Below are 24,727 nucleotides of genomic sequence, written 5' to 3'. Positions count from 1 at the left end.
TAAAGCCTCACTGCCACCCATCAATTCTCTGAATGTATATAAAAAAAATTACAACCACAGTCACTTGGGGTGACAACATACCGCATAAGACATCTCACGTTTCATGTTTGGTTGTTAAGGGAAAAACAAAACAAGTATGGACACAGACCTATCAGGTTAGCACATTATCGTTGGCAAAGGGAGAGATGGAACTCATTATTTAAAGGCCGGATGAAAAATATTTCCTTCCTTGGTGCTGACACAGCCTAGCACACCCTTCCGCTTGCTGTCCTCCATCAAAACTGCCACCAGCCGACCAAGATCTGTGCCTTTCTTACCCTCCAGTATATGAATCTCCAGAAGTGATTCTGGAAACACAAACCCTTCTCTAACATTGCATAGCATCTGTCCACAGTAGGGGCCCCACTAGGAAAGTCATACATTTATTTGTCTCTCTCATTTTACCATAAAAAAGAAACAGAAATCTCTGAAAATTGTTGTTAGAGAAGAAAAATGAAGAAAGAAAAAAATCGTTCTAAAAACGATTTCACTTTGTTTAAAAAAATAAGATTTTGAGATGTTCCCCAATCTAATAATGTGTTATACTCCTGTAATACTGAAGTAATTTTGTTACTAAAGACGAATAAATGCTATAAAAGGTTATTAAAATTTGAAACAGTTGCAGTAAGTGAACAGAAAATAAATGACTCCATTATGGAATGAGAGCGTTGGAAAATATTCTCTTTAATTATATGATATACACAATTGTAATGTTTCAAACATTTTGATATTAAAACAGACATTAAACCATTTAAGAAAACACAAATAGGTTCTGTATCTCAGCAGTCTGATGTTATGCCAAAGAAGTGGTTTAAAAGTGGGGAGTGTGCCTCGATGCAATATATTTTAGGAAACAGATTGCTCAGGAAACAAATATTGAGGCCATAAAAAATAAGATGATGTCTGTTACCGTGTGAAATGGTAAAAAGAAGTCTGATAGAGGATATCAAAGTATAACATCAGTGGCTGATTCTCTCTTGTGCAAGAAATACCCAAGTTATACGATGTTTACCTTTCCCCTCATTTTGAGACCCTCTAATTGAAAATACTTGGATGTGGCTGTCTCAAACACACAGAAGAGAATTCTCTTATCATTTTGTGATCATGATGGACGGCAGGTCTGTGGTTGCAAAAATTACTTTGGATGACAATCTGACTAAATCCTCGTGCCCCTGACTGTCTCATGGCTGATCATCTCTCTATATACCTGGCTGTTGTCACTGATGTAAGCTTTTTTATAATACGAACAGATATTTCATTTGCTACTATTTAACTAATATTTTATTGAGTGTATTAACTAATATTTTATTGAGTATTGGCTTCACCGAATCGGTCCACTGTTCCGGTCAAAATGGTGATACCAAGTGGGAATGTGGTCGAAGCCAGGGTAAAATTGGAAAGAGCTGGAAGGGGTCCAAGTACAAGTTTTTATTCCTTTTTTTTTTTTTTTTTTTTTTGCCCCAAGGAAGGCCTGAAGCAACCTGCCAAACTTCAGCTAACAGAAAAAGGATTTGGCCAATGCTTCTGGATACAACTCAATTTCTCAGTATCCTGGTCAAGACGACTCATAAAACATACAGCTTCTGTACCCAGCTTCAGCATTCAGAAGCTGCAGTACCAGATGGGGTTTTGTGACATGGGGTGATCCGAACAATAAATCTGAACCTTTTATTGTACATCATGTTCTTTGTATTTGCGGGGGGGGGGGGGGGGGGGAAGTAATTTATGAAAATCCCATAGGGAAAATTCCAGCTCGGTGTGGAAAACTGAGTAGGCTGGGGAGTGATTTTTGACTTGTAGTCTTTATTACAGTGGCATTTTCTGAACTGGAATATATTTGTATTTCGAACAGAGGAGAGCAGTCCTCAGCGGTAAACCGTATCACTGAGAACGCGCACGGTCCAAAGCAGAACGGTTTTCAAACTCACTTTCAAGTAATGCGGACATGATAGTTTTTTACCAAGACAGTTTGCCTGTCCCTATTCTATATTGTTTAAAGCACTCACTGTTTGAGCCAAAGCTAAAATATGAAAGAATTGCTGTAGCATGAACTTCCAAACGGCCAGCAAACATAGCTAAGGGCGCTGATATGAATATACCAGCCTGTGTCAGATACCCAGCTGACACCTGAAAAAAATGCATCCTCCCCACCAAAAGGTGGCCCCAATCCTGGCCAGAACCTGCTTATTCCGGATTTATCTTCGCTAAACTGTCTTTGTTGTCTGTACGTTATGTGGGTACGTATTAAACACAATGAGAGAAATACACAGTGAAAGATTTTTATAGGCAAAGTAGTTTACGTATTGGTCTGCATCAATAATTGAGAATACGATCGTCTTCAATGCAAAGCAATCATTTTTACTTTTTGACTTCATCCATCAGAATCGTAATTGGGTCCCTTTAAATTTCCGGGTATTCCTTAGAGTAGCCTGCATGCGAGTGCAGGTGAGTATTCATAGATGAAAATGAGCAATTATTAAGTACTGCTTAATTAGCACGCACCCTTCTCTGATTAAAATACAGCCTTTGTACATTAAGTGCCGTTGCTAACTGGTTTAATAATAAAAATTATGCACCCCTTGAAAACACTCTTTGGTAACAGAACATTATTGCTTATCCAGATGGCCTATCATTTGTATTAATGACAAACTTAATTTCTTGAGTAAATTTTCACCAACTGTTCTCCCTTTATTTTCATTACTCAGTGAAATATCTCTGAAGCAAAAATATAATAGAGCATGACATTTACATCACAGAATTAAAGTAGGAGGTTAATTAAAGCCGACTCCAGTTGAAGGCACAGCCCCAGGCATTAGACGCAAGTCACATCCCTAACTGCACACTGGAAATGACCAGAAGCTTTCATAAAATGCTGATGTCTGGGCCTGACCCCAAACCAATGAAGTCAGAGTGAGGCTTGATACATTTTAAAAGCCTTCCAGGTGATTTTTTTAATGCTTATTTATTTTTGAAGGAGAGAGAGACAGAGTGTGAGTGGAGGAGGGGCAGAGAGAGAGGGAGACACAGAATCCAAAGCAGGCTCCAGGCTCCAAGCTGTCAGCACAGAGCCCGATGCGGGGCTCGAACCCATGAACCGCGAGATCATGACCTGAGCCGAAGTTGGACACCTAACTGACTGAGCAACCCAGGCGCCCCAGGTGATTTTAATATGCAGACCTGCCTGGTGAACACACTGAAATAGAAGAGGGCAGGGAGCATACACTATCTATTAACTGGTTTGTTCATCAATTAGCATAGATACGAACATATAATACACTTACAGAATGCAGTTAGATTGTGCAGGAGCGATGTTAGATTTCAGATATTCTGCATTTTCTGTATGTGCTTAGCGGAACACTAATCGAAGGAAATGTCAATTTATATTATCTAAAAAACGCTAAATCAGAACCCTGTTGGAGAAACCTTGAGTTAAGCTAAGTTAATGAGCTTCTCTGCAGGACTTCTCAGGGCCTTTCCTGTCCCGGGTATACCGTGAATCTCTACCTTCCTTTTTGGAAGAATGCCTCGGGGCTTTCCAGATATGTTCTTTCCCCAATAAATCAATCATTTCTGATGTTGACACGTTATCTGTAAACCAGCAGGTGCAGGGGTTGGTGAGGGAGTAGCATGTCTCTGTTTCAGCTTTTAAATTCTTTAATTTATTTTGCCTTTTTGAATGTCATGCAGGGGCCTTTCTTCTCTCTGTCCTTGTCTGGGAAGGCCTGTTTCCTTTCTCTCAGCCCCATCTGTCTCAACCTGATAGACAGACAACAGTGGCTTGGCCAACACTGATGTCACGTAAATCTAGGAGCGTAAAACACCGTGTAGACGCGGTGTGCTGGGCCCCTTCCCCCAGGAGCTTCAGGCGGCAAGCAGGAGCTGGGCACCCACCCACACCAGGTGCCCGATGCTGCCGTGCAATCTTCCCTGGAATTGCCTGGCTTTTGCCTCTCCCGTCGCCCCGGCCGTCCGCCCCTCTCTGGTGGATTACTCTTTCCTAAACCAAACCTCCTTGCCTCCTCCACTGCCCTCTGAGATTTCAAAGTCAAACTCTGCAGACTAGGTTTTAAGCAAATGGAGATGGAAGTTACTTCTAGGCACAAAAATATAGTTTTTATACAGGCGAAAAACACGTTCTCTCCCAACATTTATTTTAGTGACTCTCTCACTTAGAGCAACACACTTCTAATATATATATTATATATATGTAATATATATATATAATATATATATTATATATATATATAATTAATAATTTTAATGGGCCTAATTCATACCTGTGTTCTCCTTTAATAGGAATAATTACCACTTGGGGATTTGAGCGAAGGACTGAAAGGGTCAGCCAATAATAAACCTATTGGCTATACTGACTGCCATATTCTACATAATAATCTTCTAACATCACAACTGGAAAATACAAGTGAAAGGAAAAAAATATTTTTAGATATTTTGTATGATACCTTGTCCATAAAATATACCCTTCTGTTTGCACACAAGCCATGCCCAGGTGTTGGAAACATAACTTCTGGTAAAAATTCTCATATTTTAAACCTTCGGGCACTGCACTTTTCATCAGTTTTCAACAAAACGTGTGTGTGTGTGTGTGTGTGTGTGTGTGTGAGTGTGTGTGTGTTTGGCAACAAATCTCAGCTTAATCAATATGCCTTCCCTTTTCAGAGCACCTGGGTGACTCAGTCAGTTAAGTTTCCAACTCTTGGCTTTGGCTCAGGTCATGATCTCTTGGTTTGTGAGCTCGAAACCCCACACTGGGCTCTGTCCTGACAGTGCGGAGCCTGCTTGGGATTCTCTCTCTCTCTCTCTCTCTCTTTTTCTCTTTCTCTTTTTCTCTCTGAGGGCTCTTTCCCATAAAGCTGTCTCAGGAGTTAGAGATCACACAGGAGAAGCGGCTGACACAGTGGGGGGTCGAGAACTTGTAGTCATTATTGATTATTAACAGGAACGTAACTGAATCTATATTCCTGGCTAGCACATCTGGATGTTATATCTAAACAGCCACTATTGTAAATTGAAGCATTTTCTTGGTTAGTCATCACTAAAAAAAACCCTCAATTCACTCTTGTCTGGAGGGACCTGATGTATATTTCCAAACCCATTCATTCTTCTCACTACGTCTTGTAACATTTCCTCTTGATCACGCTGGGATTCTCCAATAAAGAAGACGTGCCTGCATTCTCTAAATTACGTATGCGTGGTAAAAGAATGGGGAGAAACACTCCACGATGGGAAAAAATGATGGCAAATAAAATTTATTGAAAGTTTCTTGTTTGGGTTCATTCCCCAGCACCTCCACCAAAAAAGCCAACCAAACAAAAACAAAAACAGAAAAACAAGTTCTTGTTTCTACATTTAATAGAGTAAATAATGTTTTGTCCTAAGAGAAATACAAACAAATATACTCCTGAGCAGGCAGTAGCTTCCAAAAGGTACACCAATACCACACAGTTAAGTCTAGCCTCAAAGAACCTTTGGACCTGGAAACAGCACAGATCATGACTCCTGAATCCAGAGTTTCATGCTGTGACCTTCTTTTTTTTTTTTCAATTTTTTTAATGTTTTATTTATTCTTGAGAGAAAGACAGAACATGAGTGAGGGAGGGGCACAGCGAGAGAGGGACACGGAATCCGAAGCAGGCTCCAGGCTCTGAGCTGTCAGCACAGAGCCCAAGGTGGGGCTCAAACTCATGAGCCATGAGATCATGACCTGAGCCGCAAGTGGGACGCTCAACCGACTGAGCCACCAGGCGCCCCTCATGCTGTGATCTTCTATGAGTTACTTAAATTATCTGAGCTTGCTTCCGTTAATGCTAACATGGCGACATTATTTAAGGGATAGGTTTGGAGGGGAAAAAAGGTCATTAAATGTACTACACTTCACACAATTAAAACTGCTTTTCCCTGACTCATTTTGTTTCCTCAGAATAACTTTTCTAAAAGTGTTACCTGAAGAAGACTTACTTTTTAAGCTTTATTTTCTGTTTATTTATTTTAAGCAGGCTCCACGTCCACAGTGGGGCTTGAACTCTGAGACCAAGAGTCACATGCTCCACTCACTGAGCCAGCTGGGCGCCCCCACCCCTGCCAACGACTTCTAACCGTACCATTTTTTAAAAGCATAAGAGACTGGGGTGCCTGGGTGGCTTGGTCGGTTGAGCGTCCGACTTCGGCTCAGGTCATGATCTCACGGTCCGTGAGTTCGAGCCCCGAGTCGGGCTCTGTGCTGACAGCTCGGAGCCTGGAGCCTGTTTCAGATTCTGTGTCTCCCTCTCTCTCTGCCCCTCCCCTGTTCATGCTCTGTCTCTCTTTGTCTCAAAAATAAATAAACGTTAAAAAAAATTTTTTTTAAAGCATAAGAGACTGTTAAAAACTGAGAACAAACTGAGGGTTGATCGGGGGTGGGAGGGAGGGGAGGGTGGGTGATGGGTATTGAGGAGGGCACCTTTTGGGATGAGCACTGGGTGTTGTATGGAAACCAATTTGACAATAAATTTCATATATTGAAAAATAAATAAATAAATAAAAGTAGGACCCAATATTATTGCAAGAAGTACATTAAAATAACATCTCGTTATTTAATTGCTCTTTGCTTCTCTATAGAAACTGAGTGGCCTGCCCTATACCAGCATTCTGCTATGTAAGGAAACTAAACTTTCTTAAATTGTGTTGTATCAGTAGCTTGGTGAGTTGTTGAAATGATTTCGGAAAACTCAACATCCTAGAGCAGAAAATGGTTTAAGATAGAGTTGGATATTTAACGTATGCATGATTTTGGAATCTAAATGTGACACAATGTAACGATAAAATATTTTTTGTTTTTATAGATCCATTGGGTAGTAAGCGGATCAATACTGAAGCCTAATAGCTATCAGGACATTCGACAGGATGAGGATTACACAGGTACTGTCAGACTTGGAGCTAAAATAGCAATGTGTTGCTCACAAAGCTTCCCAGTCTTTCTCCCCTGGTGTCTGATTAGAATTGGCCCTTCTTGGGGTGCCTGGGTGGCTCGGTTGGTTAAGCATCTGACTTCGGCTCAGGTCATGATCTCGCGGCTCGTGGGTTGGAGCCCCGCGTCGGGCTCTGTGCTGACGGCTCAGAGCCTGGAGCCTGTTCTGATTCTGTGTCTCCCTCTCTCTCTGCCCCGCCCTGCTCACTCTCTCTCTCTCTCTCTCTCTCTCAAAAATAAATAAAACATAAAACAAAATTAAAAAAATAAAGGATTGGCCCTTCTTCTATTTGTATCCTGTTGACCACACCATGGCACCTGTGTCTGGAACAGGACCTAGAACTTCATTCACATGCCAGCACTGCTGAATGAATGAACTGTAAACTTCATGCACATGAACCAGAAAAAAATTCCCTGCAGGTAATGCTAATACTCTGTCGCAGAGCAAAAACTGTATCACCCACAGGTATCCCTTCTGTAAAATGGGATACTCCACGTGAAGGGTGATAATTTTATCTTAGTATCATTTCTAGGACAGCGATTCCACAACTAAGGATTTTATGGAATTCTTTTTTTTTTTTTTTTTTTTTTTTGAGGTCGACGTTGCCAAACTATGTAATCTCATTTCATAAAATTTTAGAAGTCAAGGTATCTGGCATTTTCCAAAGTCTTTAAACACTTAGCCCAAGCCGGGTTGAATTATTGTTCATCCAGTAAATCTCACCTTTTAGAAAGGAGTTTGTAAGCCGGGAAACGTTTCAAATCTTTGACAACCCTTCTGAAATCAGCTTAGATGGAGCCTGACATAAAGATAGGTCATATATCATAATTTTATCTTCTGCCACAGAAGCTTTAAGTTTCACAAATGTATTCTCTCTTCAAATTCTCTATGTTTGTACAGTAGGTTGTTGCTATGCAATTTTACTAGACTCCATAGCTGTAAGTGTTTCACTATATATAGTTGCATGTTATGAGTGTAGTGGGAAATTTAGGAAAATTATTGAACGTTAAATCATTAGTTTCCACAACTTTGTTCTTTGTGCCTCTGGTAAAGTTTTATAGCATGTAGAGCTTTGCAATACCATTTGTTAGGTGTGGAAATATTCTAGCATTTATGAAAATAATATTTATATAATCTCAAAATATTCTCATTTCTTAGAATACTATGTTATGGACAGTTTTATTTTATTTTTATTTTATTTTTTTTAACGTTTTATTTTTGAGACAGAGAGAGATAGAGCATGAACGGGGGAGGGTCAGAGAGAGGGAGACACAGAATCCGAAACAGGCTCCAGGCTCTGAGCTGTCAGCACAGAGCCCAACGCGGGGCCTGAACTCACGGACCGCGAGATCATGACCTGAGACGAAGTCGGCCGCTTAACCGACTGAGCCACCCAGGCACCCCTGTTATGGACAGTTTTAAACATAGTCAACAGCAACCAACATAATGAACCCCCATCTGCCATCAATAAGCCTGAAGAATTATCAACAATGACCAACTCATGACCAATTCTGCTTTACATTTTTCTATTACCCTCAAAACTAGACCCATTTAAAGTAATTCTTAGGGTGTCTGGGTGGCTCAGTAGGTTAGGCATCTGACTTTGGCTCAGGTCATGATCTCATAGTTCATGAGTTCGAGCCCTGTGTTGAGCTCTGTGCTGACAGCTCAGAGCCTGGAGCCTGTTTCGGATTCTGTGTCTGCCTCTCTCTCTCTGCTCCTTCCCAAATCATGCTCTCTCTCTCTCTCTCTCTCTCAAAAATAAATAAACATTAAAAAAAAGAAAAAATACTAAAGTAACTCTCAGACACCATGTCATTTAATTGGCAAGTATTTTAGTATAATTCTCTAAGATATAAGAACTTAAAAACACATCCACAGTACCTTTATCACACATAATTTTTATCAATAATAACTCCTTCATTTCATCAGCTATCCAGATTTTAAGTTATATTAGTTAAGTGGCAATTTTTAGACTTCGTTAAACAAATAAGGATCCACGCCATGTCCATATATTTAACTGATTTCTATGTCTCTTACATCTCTTTGAATCTGCAGGCTACCCTTGCATTTTTATATGCTGAAGAAATCAGGCCATTTGCTCCGCACGGTTTCCCGCACGCTGGATCTTGCAGAGCATATCCCCATGGTTTGCTTCATCATGTTCCTCGGTCCCCCGTCCCTGTTAATTAGCGGTTGGCTCGGGAAACTTCATTACATTAAGGTTTTCTCTCTCTCTTCCCCTCCCCCCTCCTTCCCCATCTTTCCTTCTTGGCAAGAACACTCGACGGGCATCTTGCCTGTGTCTCTTTCTGCAGCGTTAGCAGATACTCCCTGCCTTGATTCATTACTTCCCAGGAGCTGCGGGAAGGGGCTGCTCTAATTCTGCCATCTGTCTTCCCAGTTATTTGTAGCGGGACCGCTCTCGCCTCCGCGAGTCGGGCGGCCTAGGCAGGACCCGCATCTCGAGACACCAAGCCCTTCTGGCTGAGCGTCCAGCAAGTCTCGCTACCTGCTTACGTGTAATCGTGTGACTTTAGGAGCCCTCTACCCACTCCCTCGCCTAGGCGACCTGCTTCATTTCGACACACTTTGTCTTCCTTTCCATCATGCTCTGGCAAGCTACTTTTAAAGCACCTAAGCGTTATTGGTTTTGTGTGTTCGTGTTGCCCCCTGGCTTCTCCGTCAAGTTCTCTCATTGTTGGTGGCGAGGTTCTCGTTCGCTCTTCTCCCTTTTCCAAACACACAACTGCATCTGGAAGGATCAATGTCTTTGCCTCTCTCTTCCACTTTCCACAGTCAGGAAGGGGACTGCTTTCTCCTCTCCGACATCACTGGCGCTGTGATGTGCAAGGGACAGCCTTGTCTGGCTCACTACCTTTCTGTTTATTGAGCATTCCACACTTGGGATTGACTGACTGCGTGATGTCGAAGAGTCGCCTGGAGGGGCTTCTTCCCCGGTGTGTGAGGAGATATTTTTACAGAGCGAGAGAGGAATTTCACATGATAAAGGAGAGGGAGGGTTTATAAAATTCAGGATTACATAACAGAGAGTGAGCTGGCAATACTGTAATTACTTAAATAATGAGGGTGGTAGATTCAGATCCTCCTGAATTATACTTCGGGACTCCAATTATTTATACGACCCCCTTCTCCTGATGCATCAAACTACTGCCGAGTTTCTATACATATTATGCCGTATGTATATAATTTTGTATATATATTATACATATAATACATAAATATATAAATGGATAACCATGCAGAGTATATATATATATATATATATATATATATATATATATATATAAATAGATATGTTCTATTTTTTACTCTATATATGGTCTTTATTATAATATATAAAATAGTTCTAGTAGAAACGATTCATTAAAAGTCAAAGAAAACAGGATTAGCATTTCCTATTAACTGAAATAAATTCGTATCTAAGGAACCACAAAGGCCCATCTTTTAGAGTTGCTTGGGGACACTGAGGTTGGAGATGCTGAGGTTTTGAAATGCTTTTTAGTTATCTCCTCCGATTGTCCCTGTTCTAAACATTTGTCAGGCTGCTTATGGAGGAACAATTGACATACATACATTTATTCCTGAGTAAGAAAACCGCTAGGAGATCCACTCTGAAGATGTCTTCTTTTGAATTTATTCTTAGGATTTCAACTGAAAACATATTTACTAAGTTTCTGTTATATACAAAACGCGGTACCAGACACAATTTCAATGCCGCAGGAATTGACATTCTAGCAAATAGCTGATAGATGGGTCAAAACGCTCAAAAGAGAATAAAATACACAGTTATAAAGGCACTAATATTCTTCCGGGTTTGATTCTGAACACAATATTGATTTGTTAAACATTTTGTTGAAAGTTTGCAATGGAATATAAAATGAAGAAGTTCACGTTGTCTTAGCAACTCAAGAATCTAGAATGTAGCATTCAAACCAAAGCTTTTAATATAAGTTCACATTCAGATTTAGAAATCTGCTAAATCCACTATGAGAAGAGATTTGAAATCATCACAAAGAAAATAATTTTATTCTTCTGAATGGCTCCTAGTTGCAATTGTATACCACAGCCCAACAAACCTAGGAAAAAGGTACATTTTTCTAAAGAAAGAAATATTTTTTTTCCCTAACTTATATCTAAGAATTGGTTTTGAGATTTTACCCAGCCGTGCCTCAAACTACCTCTTGGTATTTAATAGAGACTCATTCTTTAGATCTGAAAACATGCCGTGTCTTGCGATATAAAAATATCAGGCTACGAATACGTTCTAAAATATGTAATTAAAATAGCTACCAGAAAGAAAGCATAAGGGGTACATATAATTGTAATAAAACAAATAAGTTTTAATAAGGAAACAACTTAAATACTTTGTACATCTCGGTCATCAGCACAGACTGGATGGATAACTATGTGGGGTGTAGAGAAGGGGGTTGGGAGTGTGGCCCCACAGAGACTGTGAGAGGACACCGCCCCACCTGTGGTTTCTGCATGTTGCTTACCAGGAGGTGGAGAAACCAGGGAGTGTCATTAAGGGACATGGCAGCTTGTATGTTTTCTAAGGCAAAAATGTCGAGAATCAATACCACCTCCAGACTGCGGTCAACTACTCATGTTGAGAGATGCATCCCAGTCATGGCCTGCGGACCCACTATCTTACCAGTCAGTCCTTCAACTGCCCTGTACCCCTGTGCATCGCTAGTCTCCTTAGAGTAAGTGACGAATAAATAAAACCACAGTCCCCCTCTCCCTGCTTAGCCGTGGATACAGAAGTCCGAAAGGACAAGAAGTCTATGGTCTTATTTCATAGCAGACTTTTGTAAAGTTTTGTAAAGAACATGATTCATGGTGACTCACCCTGGATTAGGTGAGTCAACATGATTTAGTCTCTATTCACAAGATGCCGCACCAGTGTTTCGGGGGGGAAAAATAAGGCTGAATTTTAAAAGGTTTTCAAGTGTTCCCATTTACAACAGTTAACAGTGGCCCTCCGCTATTTCTTACACATGGACATGAGTTAGAAGAATGATGCCAGAACTTCTATGCCAGTAACCAGCTTAAACCCCACAGCTCTGTAAGTCTCTTGTAAAGGAGACCAAGGTTCGTTATAGATTTCTTCCTCTTGACCAAGAAAGCTCACAGAATGGGGTTTCAAATTCACATCTGGTGTCATTAACCACCACATCATCTGCCTTGAGAAAATAAACCCAGGGGCACCTGGGTGGCTCAGTCAGTTGAGCGTCTGACTCTCGGTTTCGGCTCAGGTCGTGATCTCAGGGTTCGTGAGTTTGAGCCCCGAATGGGGTTCTATGCTGACAGTGCGGAGCCTGCTTGGGATTCTCTCTCTCCCTCTCTCTGTCCCTCCCTGACTCATGCACTCTCTCTCTAAAGAAAGAAAGAAAGAAAGAAAGAAAGAAAGAAAGAAAGAAAAATAAACCTGAACAAATGACATAATTATTCAAAGCTCTCCCTAAACACGGCCCACTTGTGATTCTTCCCATGATGTAGCACAGCCTGGTTTTCTCTCTTTCCACCAATACCTCTTTATTGGTTTATCTCTCCTTCCCTGCTGCCCTGGACAAGTTCTCTTTCTACTCTCTTCTTTAACAACTAAAGTTTAGATATGCTTACTTTGATTTCATGAATCATACATTACTAAGGAGATACTTAAAAAACAAGAAAAGACACTAGCACTTTTCAAAGTGCCCTAAATTGTAAGTGGATTAAAAACAATCAGTGCCTCTTTAATCTGTTTTTTTTTTTTTTTTTTTTTTTTTTTTTACGACTTTCCGACAGGCATATGTATGAATGCCACACAGAGCCGAACCTACAAGTAACAGTATTTAGCATGATGGAGTATTTCCATTCTGATTTTTGGCCAAGGTTTTTGAAGACCTTTGCCTTGATTCCACAAAGCGACACCCTCTGTCTCTCAAACCTTGTTGAAACAACATCTCTGTAAGCACAACTCAGCTCAACACTGTCTTTTAAAACAAGTACTTCAGTTTAAAAAAAAAAAAAATTATGCCCGTTGTTTACAGGCCACGTAAAGAGGATGGATACGCCCATGAACTAGGGATACAAATTTTAAAACAGGATAGCAAAGGACTTATTTTAATTCTGTATTTGCAAGTAATCATGCAGATAGTCTCTACTGAATAAAGGAGTCAATTTATTAGCTGAAAAAAAAAAACCACATTAAAGTGATAAAGTTTCAAAAGAAATGCACTTACTTGTTCAAATTCATTCTTTTGAAATTCTTCAAAACCAAAGATGTCCAATATTCCAATATCCAACGTCTGTGTGCTGAAAGGAAACAGTGAATCAGTGACCAAGCACACACAGAGCCCTTACGTGACCCCTGGCCCCATCCCCTCTTCAGGTCAAAGACATCGGAACACTTTGCATATCACTTTCCAGTAGAACTAAAAACAGCCAACAATTATCTCAGAGTCTCATACAAAAGCTCCGAAAAAGAAAAGTGTTCTTTTAAGGCTTTAATTTAAACACAGATACGGGAGTACAACACACTGATTTCTAAGCTTAGAATGTGACGGTATATGGGTTGCCCCGTATTTGCTCCTCTGAAACAGTCTTTGTGTCTCTACTTCAACTGCACGTACTTTCCCTGGAAAGAATGTCAACCTGCCGACATGCCCTCAGCAGCTCCTCCTTCTCCTCCTTGTCTCTTGTTAGACCACACGAGCAGTAAGTCCCGCAGTTTCTTCATCACGTGTCAATGCGGTACAAGCCACGATGAAGCTGTGGGCACCTTCTCTGATAGACCGAACTGTGCCACGTCAAAAAGTACAGAGCGACCTTCCTAAAGAAATCCTCATAAACAAAGAAGAACAAAGGAGATGATCCGTGGGCGTACAACTGGAAGAAAGCGGCGTGAGCACCTTACAATACTGCTGTTTTCGGTGAAAACTCTCTCCTGGAGTTTGCTAGCATCTTGGAAGGTCCAGCCACAGATGAGGAACCTCACGTGAGTGAAGAAAGCGGGGAGGAGAACCTAGGGGTGGTGGGAGCCCCGACATCCTGGACTCTGCGGGGAGCGGGGGCACCACGGGGACAGGGCATGAGGTGGCTTCTTACACAGAAAGCCCCAGATGATTCTGGAATGCTGGTCAGCAGGCGGGCACATACCCAGCCTTCCCACTGCCCTGCTCTGGAGTATCATCAGGAGGACCGCTGTCCTGATTCTCTGCCAATGGCTGTGATATTTGATCATCGTGGATTGTTTCAATCCCTTAGTTGATGCACCTTCAACCACCTTAGTTGATACACACGCTGGTGTTGTTTTCTGTCCACTTGACTGGTCCAAACCGCACAACTGGAAACTAACTTTCTTTTTGTGCCTGTATTTTTTTTGCACAATCGTGCAGAACCGTCATGCTTTAGGGTCTGTAAGATGTCACTTAAATGACTAATTTCTCATAAAAAGGCAAGGTAATGATTCTATGATATCTTGTCACAGAGTAATGATTCTATGATATCTTGTCTCTAGGCTTGGTTCTTGTAGACGGTACAAATATGAGCTTCGTAAGCAGGAAAGACAGTATTTTAAAAGCCCTTAACACAAATTTCACACAGCAGAGAATATAAAGCAGCGAGGGAAAGAGACAGTCATTAAATGGATGTAACCAGGTCACTGATTTAACTTTTCAGAGGGAAAAATAGTTGGCTTTGTACCTCACCCTGTGTGTCCAGATAAACTCTACCTGGATTAGAGAGATAAACGTTAGAGCAAAGAAGCTCTGAAAATGTGCAAGTAAACAAAGGTGATCGTTTTTTCTGCTTTCGGTTCTGAGAGAAATCAAAAGAAAATGGTTAAAAGGACGATGACACAAATACCAGATTCTTTTGTATTTGTAGAAATAAAATTAAAAATGATTAGAGGAAAGTGTTATTTTCAAACGTGTTTTCTCATTTATCTTCATAGATTTTTTTTTTCATGATTGGTTGACCCACGTGTCCAGTCACACGTCATCCTGCCTCCTTCCACCCTGATGACTTTACAGTGTGACGGGGGACACCAGGGTGACGCTCACTCAGTGGTGGTGGTGCTGAGGTGTAAGATGAGCTGCTGTGTTAGGGGTGTGTGTGTGTGTGTGTGCGCACATTTCACATAATGAGCTGCACTGTTTCCGTTGTAGGCACTGGGTGACAAGGGTGACAAAGCTTGCCAGTTTTGGAGATGTTCAGCCTTGGGTAGGAATCCTGGTTCAGACACTTTTTAGTTGGACAACTGTAGGCAAGTTACTAGAATTTTCTGTGCCACAGGCTCATCATCTATGAAACTAAGGCAGCGAGTATTATCTGTCCACCCAGATGGTTGTTACAATTGTCAATAAAATTCTAGGACAAGAGCCTGTAGACAGTGCGTCTCTAATCACTGCAAGTTGCTTTTAAAAACACATTTTGGGGTGCCTGCGTGGCTCAGTCGGTTGAGCGTCCGACTCTTGATCTCAGCTCAGATGGTGATCTCACAGTTTGTGAGTTTGAGCCCTGTGTCAGGCTCTGCATTGATGCCACTGAGCCTGCCTGGGATTCTCTCTCTCCCTCTCTCTTTGCCCCTTCCCTGCTTGTGCTTGTGTATGCTCTCACTCTCTCTCAAAATAAATAAAGTTAAAAAGAAAAAAAAAACATTTCCACCTGCTATAAAAATGAACAGGAGGGCTCACAGAAGAAACATAAAGGGCTAATAGGTAGATCACAAATGTCAATCTCATTACAATTACAAAAGAAATAAAATTTTCAAAATTAGGATGAGAACGATATTCCCACACACTTTTGTTGGGAGCTTAAATTGGTAGAGTCTTTTTAAATAACAATTTGGTTATGAGGCATAAAGCTTTGACACCCTCGTATCATTCAAACCAGGATTTCCATAGACTGGAGCCTATACTCAGATGATTATCAGAAATGCAACTAAAGACCTACAAACAAGGGTGCCCACCATTATCTTCATTATAGTAACAACAACAAAAAGAAGTAACAAAGACCCCACAGAGACATGATTAATTAAACAGCATGCATCCTCTCATGGGTTAATTTAGTGAATCTATCAAGTTAATAGAAAGCAGTATGTAACTTCTATGTAAAGAATAAGGCCAATTATATATTCAGAAGACCTATGACCTCTTCAGCCCAAAAAGAGAAATAGACATACTTTTGTTTACTTCTTTTTATTGTTCTGCATTTTCTAAGGTTTCTATACTGAAATACTATATTTTTATGACCAGTTAATATTTGATGTTTACAAAGACACTGCAAAAACACAGAAATGTTCTTGAACAGCAATAAGCTATAAAACTAAAACTAAAACTAAAAAAAAAAAACCTAAGCTGGAAACAGAATTTATACCATTTGTATACTGAGCGCATTGTAGTATAATTTCACCCATGTTAAAAAGTAAATCTGTGGCACAAAACAAGTAAAGCACCTGTTAGCAATAGATGTCTTCACTGGTAGGCCTACAGGTGATGTCTTAATTTCAAAATGTTTACTGGGGGCGCCTGGGGGGCTCCGTTGATTAAGCATCCCACGTTTTGATTTCAGCTCAGGTCATGATCTCACAGTTCACGAGTTCAAGCCTTGCGTCGGGCTCTGTGCTGACAGCACGGAGCCTGCTTGGGATTCTCTCATTTTCCCTCTCTCTCTCTCTGCCCCTCCTCCACTCTCTCTCTCTCTCTCTCTCAAAATAAATAAACTAAAATAAATAAATAGAATGTTCTATACTGGATATTAGATTACTCATTATCATCAACTTTTATTAAAAATATATATCTGATGAAACACATTTGGGGCATTTTATGAGTTGGTGGAGGAAAGAACAACAATTACCTCAGGGCAGAGAGAGGGGTGGAGCCCAACAGTGAGGGGAGAGAAGGGCATCTGGCTTCCCAGGACGGGGAGAAGCAGCAGGGACCCCAGGGTCAGGGAGAGAGAGCAGGGCTGTGCTCTGAAGGCCACGTGTTGGTCTCCAGTGTGGATATTTCATGCCAGATATTTCATTCTTATACCAGAATCTCCCACTCAGGCCTTGACTCCTTGCCCGATTCCCCGCTGGTTTTGGCAACACCGGTACCATATTTATAGTGCATGGTGTTGAGGGAGACTGGGAAAAAGGGAGAGAGCTATCAGTGACCCGATGTCACCACCTATGTCCTTCCCCTTCTCATAGGGAAGGTGACTTCCTCTTGGCATGCAGAGGAAGGATGTGGGGGCCACCCAGGTGTGTTTGGGCGAGCAAAACGTGTTAGAGATTCCCATTCAGCTTCGGGTGGGTAGATGATTAATTCGCAACTTAGAGTAGCATAGATGTGGTTGAAAGAGCACTCCTTCTATAGGGTTTTTCCCCATACTTCATAGATACTGGATTCCAAACTAAATTTGGCCGCAAAAGAAAAACATTATGAAAGAAAAAGATGGGAAGGAAGAAAAAAACCCAACTCGGGGCAGCGAATTAATGCATCTTAAGGATCCATTTTGCAACTACTGACAGACCTAATGTGTTCACTTTTTTTCAAAAATCTATTTCAACCTTTATGATTGAATGAAATATGGGTCTGTTACTGCAATAGCAACGCAGGCAGAAAGGTCACAAGAACTTGTAGCCAGCAAAGTGCCCACGCCGCGTGGCAGTCAGCATTACTGTCATTTTTCTTATTGATATCTTGACTCATATTACACAGGCATTTAACCCAACATCCTATTTCTAGCCGGGAGGAGCAGACAGAGGTCATCTGATCCACCAGGATTCGATCCCACAGGCAGAATTAACATATTAATGAGATGGTCTCTTCACATTCAGCCTTAGGATTCTACTGAAGGCTTTCCCTACGGTTAACAAAACTGCCTCGCTTGCAGTAATTTATTAGTAAAATACAATCCCTTTTATATCAGAGGTGATATCAAACGCCAAGGCAATTGTCTGGTTTCGTTCTTGCCTTTCACGTGTGCAAGAATAGGAAGGGGGGAAGGTCCGGATTCAAGAAAATGTCTGCCCTGAAACATGGATGAACTAAGTTTATTTGGGCAGAGAGGTCCAGTGGTTTGCATGTCAGGTGCTGTCCTCGATCGTCCCTTGAAAGGTTAACTACAGAGTGATCTTAGGTATTTAGCCATTTTAGGAAACAGCTCAATCCTGCCTGATGCAAAACCCTTAGATGCAGCCAGAACCGAATCAGTCTCTTTGGCTCATCTTTGACCTATAGGACCCCAGACGGAGGGGGGGAAGACTGGAATCTAAAATCACTGCAGACTAGAGCAATCCGCCTGTCCAGACACCCCACCCTGGGAATCAGATGCACTTACACGGAGGGGATGGGTGCGAAGTTCCTGAAGATGTTGGGCCAGGATCTGGCCTTCCCCAAGTCTACCACCCATATGCTAGAGAATTTAGTTAACCTAACCCGCAAGGTGCCTCATTGTGGAGGCCAGTCACTAGTCCTGCAGCCTATCTGAATCTCGCAAGGTGTTTGCTCATCCGTGCCAGGAGGCAAGGGTGGGACTCCGGGGTGCTTGCTTTGGGGAGTCCCTCCTTTTTATTCTTTGACCGAAGCAAAGTACATGAGGTTTATTGTTTTCTGAAAACATGTCAGAAATTAGGGAAAGAGTGTGCAGTTGCTGACAAGCTGAACTGGAACCGGGTGATGGGTGGGGACACTGTCACCAAAGCAGCTGTCTGCCTCCTACTAGCCCACGGATATCACACACACCTACATGGTTCCAGTCCTTCTTTGCACTCCTTCCACTAGAAAGAGAAGTTAGGGAGTCAAAAGCTGAGACCTCTTGAGATGAAAATGGCAGTTAATTAGCCTGGATATACAAGAAAATCTTGGGCTGGGAGTAAAAATCTGAGCTACCGTTTCATGGAGTCGTGTTTGTCAAGCACCGTTAAAACATTTAAAATGCTTTATTTCATTTGGCCTTAATGACTAGCCTGTGAGGTAAGTACAGTGATCACCCCATTCTACAGAAAAGAATACTGAGACAGGGGACAGTGAAGGTCTAAGTTGCCCAATGGCACCCATCAGGATTAGACGGACCCAGGACTTCAACCCAGGCTGTCCAAGACTAGCCCCGCCTCCCAGACTAGCCCTGTGAATTACCGCAGAAATCGACTGCCAGCTGCTGGTCCTAGAACCCAGCCTGATTCTGGCCTACAGGAGCTGGGAAAGGAACCCTCCCCGCATATAAGAAGAGCAGAAATAATAAAAGATCACTTAAACCCTCCCTCTCAGCGAAAACTACAACTCACAGCTGGAAAGCATTAACTAGAAGAGGTGAGAAGGGACTCCAGAACACTGCTTTGCAGATGGAAGGAAAAGCCTGGATAGTTCTTCACGATTTCAATCTGTAATTGACAAGTACAGGGAAGCCTCACCGCGTCCTTCAGCCCGTCAACAGCTCAGAGTAGAGGACTTGGTGGTGCCCATCCCCAAGCAGCCTGCAGCGAATCTGCGGAACAATGAGCCGGGAGAGGTCAGCCTCAATTTCAGACCACGGTGACTTCTTTGCGTACTAACACCTCCCGAAGATCGGTGTCTGTGAAGGCAGGTAGCTTCGGGCTCTAGGGCTCCCTCCGTTTCTTAAATGAGCCGTTGAGGAGATTCTCCAGTGTGTCCTCTGTCCTGTGGCCATCTGAACCTGCACACTCTCAGCTCGAGTTCAGAGCTCTCCAGCTCACTGTGCTCTCTGCCTCCCCAAGAGAATGGGTAACTCTTTCTTGACCATAAAAACAAAAACAAAAACAAAAACAACCCTTTCTTGAAAAATTGTATTTGTTTTATGAGCTTCTCGGACACTGTCCTAGTGTGAATTTCCTGGTTCTTCCGGTGGTTCTGATCTAAGTAAGGCTCAGGTGGAGACAGAAGATGCAGGGAGATGGAGGAGGAAGGAGAGAGGCAGAATGGAGAAAACAAGCCAACGGTGTATCTGATGCCTGTTTCCATCCTTCAAACCAGGTTAGATCATCACAAATTAGGTAATTAGAATTGTTGTGATGTAGTCTTTGGTCTTGAGATACACACAGTTTTAATAAAAGTGCAACTATTACATAGGCCATCTATACAGGGCTATCCATGGAAAAGTGTTTGTTTTTAATTGTCAAAACAAAAATCAAATAACATGTGACATAAAATCATTTTGACTTTAGCCACCCCAGTCAGGAAACAGTGTGTCCCGAGGTCCTGCAACTCACGGATGGCTGCAATGTATCCAGCAAAACATATTTTAAGAGCTACCAAATATTTGGGTGTAACTGTTGTTTGCCAACTCACCCTGACTGGGAATCACAGACTCAGAGGTCTTGAAACCAAAAACAAACCAGAGGCTTGCAAAGGCCAAGCCTCCATGTACAGGCAAATGGAATATGAACCTTACAATTTTGGGGACTGACACAATTAAGTTTCACAAGGCATAAGTGTCTTACTAGAGCTTTCTTTAAAGTTAAGTGTCAGGCTCAGAATAGAAATCCTGGTCTCTTGCTTCCTTTAACACTTTAAAAAAAAAATTAAAACCCAGATAAAAAGATAAAATTACTGTACTCAACGTAACACTTCAATCCACTGGCTACAGACCACAGGAAAAAGCGATGTTCCATTTTCTCCTTTCCACGCTTTCCTGTTTTCCGCTGGTTCACCGAGATGTAACTGACACACAGCACTGCACCTTTAATGGGTCCCACGTGCTGATCTGATACACACATATACCGCAAAATGATCGTGCTCTTTTAACAGAGCTCCTTTTCTCCCTTAAGAGTGATTCTCTTTGCACCCATGCCCTCCTGTTTATGAGAGCTGGCTTGTTAAGGTTTTAAAGAGCACATCTGGATGTTTCTGGGAAATTTAATAGGAAGTTTTGAGGAACCTAAGTCTTCCTCACCCCAAGGTTTGGGATTTGGGTACCCAGATGAGGGAACCAAGCGTTTGGGAACACTGGGAAGTGGAGAGGTATCTCAGCATCTGTCACATCATCCCTAAGATAGCTGTCTTTCCAACAATCGCCTTCGAATGAATCAAATACAATCTGTGGCTCAAAGTAGGCGCTGTGAAAATTAAATTGATTAGACAGTGATTTGTAGCAAGCAGCTGTTCCTGGATAACCGTCTGTCCCAAAACTCAGTAAACGAAAACATTAAGTATTTATTATGACCCCTCAGCCCTGCCATCAGGTTGAGGCTGATCTCACCCGAGGGCCTGAGGTTGGCTGGGGACTGGCTGGCTAACAGACTATTTCTTATTTTCCACAAGCAACCCCCCAGATGTAGGCACATAGCAGTGACAGGGATCTGAGAAAACAGATCTGCATAAGGGCTCAGAATTGGAATATAGTTATCTTTGCTGTATTCTTTTTTTTTAATTTTTTCAAAAATTTTTTGACATTTATTTATTTTTGAGAGAGACGGAGCATGAATGGGGGAGGAGCAGAGAGAGAGGGAGACACAGAATCGAAAGCAGGCTCCAGGCTCTGAGCTGTCAGCACAGAACCGGATGTGAGGCTCCAACCCACTAGCCGTGAGATCATGACCTGAGCCTAAGTCGGACACCCAACCGACTGAGCCACCCAGGCGCCCCAGTTTTAAAATTTTTTTAATGTTTGTATTTATTCTTGAGACAGAAAGAGACAGAGCTTGAGCAGGGGAGGGGCAAAGAGAGAGGGAGACACAGAATCCAAAGCAGGCTCCAGGCTCTGAGCTGTCAGCACAGAGTCCGTCGCGGGGCTTGAACTCATCAACCACAAGATCATGACCTGAGCCGAAGTTGGACACTCAACCGACTGAGCCACCAGGCTCCCCTTTGCTGTATTGTCTTGGCTGGAGCAAGTCACAAGTGCAGCTGAAGTTCAAAGAGAGGGGAAATAGACGTAACTCTCAATAAGAGAAGTGTTGAAAGTCCTACTATATTCCCCACACAGATGCAGAGAAATGAAGGACTGGGACCACTCAAACTACCAAAGCCTCTTCTCTTGAGAGGGGCTTCTAACTAATTCATTTTTTAGTTCATTCACCTTTTCAGTGAATATACACAGAACACTTAGTTTTGCAAAGCCCTGTTCAAGATGTCAGAAGTCCACCTACAAAAAAAGCAGAGAACAACCTTGCTCTCGGGGTCATGTCCATATAAAAATATCTGAAACTTTACATAACGATTTTCTGGGAAATGAAGACACCATCTATATTTGAAAAGGTTAATTTAAAATTTTAGTTTTAAAACTATGCTTTCTTATCATTCTTCTGGCAGTCTTCAATGTGGGAGGTGTTTGGGGGAAAACTTGGGTTTCGATCCCAACATACTTGGGGTTCGTACGTGAAATCCATCATTGCCAGACTGTGTGACTAAGGCCCCTTACTAAACCTGAATTCCAGTTTCTTTATTTAAAACAGGCCCCTTACTAAACCTGAATTCCAGTTTCTTTATTTAAAACAGGCCCCTTACTAAACCTGAATTCCAGTTTCTTTATTTAAAACAGGGAGTCCGCAATACTCACCTCATGGCTAATGTCAATATTAACTTCAGTAATCCTTGGCACAAAGCCCAGCTCATTTATAGGTAATGTCTAATAAATGATAACCACGATAATTGCATCTTTTTTTTATAAGTACACCTTTATCACGTATTAACATCTGCACAGTAGCCAGGCTTAGAAATGTATTTTTAATTTTTTTTTTAACGTTTATTTGTTACTGAGAGACAGAGAGACACAGAGCGTGAGCAGGGGAGGGGTAGAAAGAGGGTGAGACCTAGAATCTGAAGTAGGCTCCAGGCTCCAAGCTGTCAGCACAGAGCCCGATGCGGGGCTCAAACTCACAAACTGTGAGATCATGACCTGAGCCAAAGTCGGTCACCCAACCAACCGAGCCACCCAGGCGCCCCGGAAATGTATTTTTAATGAGATGGTATATGAAGCAAAAAAAAGTTGAAAAACCTGGAGCTGACAGAACCCAAAAATGTTGAAAAGCACATCCTCCTCAATTAGAAAATTGTAATAGAAACAGGCAAACAATATTTAAACTTGCGGTACTGACATTTCCTCCCTGGTGTTTTCTTCAGGGAGAGACAGGGTCACCAAGAGCCAGATTGGGACATTGTGCTCTCATTTCTGAACGGCACTGCAGCATTATTTATTCTGGCAGAACAGCCACTGTGCTCAAATGACAGGCACAGAGGAGCATAATAAATACAGATTTGGTTAACTCTATTGAGCAGGACAGGTTATCAAGGGGTAGAAAAGAGGCCAAATGCATTTCCCGAGTTAGAAGTAAAACAAGAGAGTGGGCATGGCCAGCAGTGCGATGAATTTTATCCTTTGGATAAAATATACAAGCTCTAACCTCTGCAAGCTGGGCTCAAAAAAGAAATGGAGAAGGAGAAGGCTGGGAGGTTTTTCATTAGCCTTCTAAATCACCGAGTTTCTTACATATTTTGTTGAATCTGTTTGAGTCTCCAAAAATATTTGCAAATTATATGATGGTCGTTACCGAAAACGAAAAGCAACCCCTGTTTGATACGAAAAATGTCATACTCTCATAGTTATGACAAATCTCTTTTTCCATCTCCTGAAAACATGTACTTAAGGAAAAGTACATGGTTATTTATTGGTTCAATAATCCGCACTGTTCTTCAAACAATTTATCACACAATCATGATTAATATTTAAATGTATCCATTATTGTGTCCATAGTATTTGGTAACGTTTATAACAAGGGTGGTAAAATTTTAACCATTATTTTGTATGTATTATGTGGCAATTTAAAATTTTGTCTGAGCATTACAATAAATGCTGCTTTGGTAAAACTCTAATATTTTTCATTCCTCTCGATCTTTCTATTGGAAAAAAAAAAATGGATCTCCCAAAATAATGAAAAACAAATGTACAATTACAGAGAAAAGGTTCTTAGCTCTTCAGGAAATCATTATACATATGGGTGTTTTGGTAAGGAAACGGAGCAGAAGGAGAATTATTTAGAAAGCAGGTTTGTCTCAGATAGTTTGCTAAATTGTGTAGTTCTGGTTGTCATGGCGATAGCACCATGATTTAAATAAGTCTACACAGAAATAGAAGTCACTCATACTATATTCATAAGAATCAAAGAAATCTCATTATTTAATGGGGAAAAAACTTCCCAGTTTGGGTGAAGGGAGGGAAAAACATGGTGTGTCAAATTTATTTTTCTGACAAACTGTTTGTTATTTTATCTCTGAAACAGCATAAAGACAAAATATTTAGAACTAAACAACAAAGGGAGCGCTACATGGTAAGCGTCTGGAAGGCACTAGGTCCTTGGGAGATACTTTACAGACTCAGGGTCAACAAAATCATTGAAAAATAGGAGACAAACATTCCACTTAGGAAGTAGGGGGAAAAAAAAACAAAAACAAAAAAGCAACATTCAAAGGAAGTGAAAACAGGGATATAATGAAACTGCAGGACCTAATAAAAGGAATAACATTAACATGAAAAATGAAAACAAAAAAGATGTTTTAAGACAAATAATTTTCAGAGGCAGGTTTCAAGCAAGATTCTTCAGTGATATTGGGGCAAAGGCATAAATAAATAACCAGGAATGTCAATGTTGTCAAACTACAGCTACAGGAGAGATTGAAGGACTGTAAAACAAAGCTATGATTTAGTTGGTGAATACATTTAAAATTAAAGTGGACAGTTTTCTACAAAATATGAATGACTTAAAAAAG

At 41.3% G+C, this 24,727-nt stretch overlaps 1 protein-coding gene across 3 annotated transcripts in view; it reads right to left on the bottom strand.

Moving 5' to 3' along the window:
* MYO16 (myosin XVI) overlaps positions 1-24,727 on the bottom strand; it is a 615,829-nt gene that overhangs the window by 176,700 nt on the left and 414,402 nt on the right. For all 3 annotated transcript variants that reach the window (XM_042930188.1, XM_042930181.1, XM_042930176.1), the window contains exon 21: positions 13,256-13,328. In XM_042930188.1, coding sequence (XP_042786122.1) covers positions 13,256-13,328 — 73 coding nt within the window. The remainder of the gene's footprint in view (positions 1-13,255; positions 13,329-24,727) is intronic.

Source organism: Panthera leo, chromosome A1 (genome assembly GCF_018350215.1).
Source record: "Panthera leo isolate Ple1 chromosome A1, P.leo_Ple1_pat1.1, whole genome shotgun sequence".
Taxonomy (NCBI): domain Eukaryota; kingdom Metazoa; phylum Chordata; class Mammalia; order Carnivora; family Felidae; genus Panthera; species Panthera leo.
The sequence above is the reverse complement of the archived record's forward strand: the minus strand, read 5'-3'. Positions and strand labels throughout refer to the sequence as shown.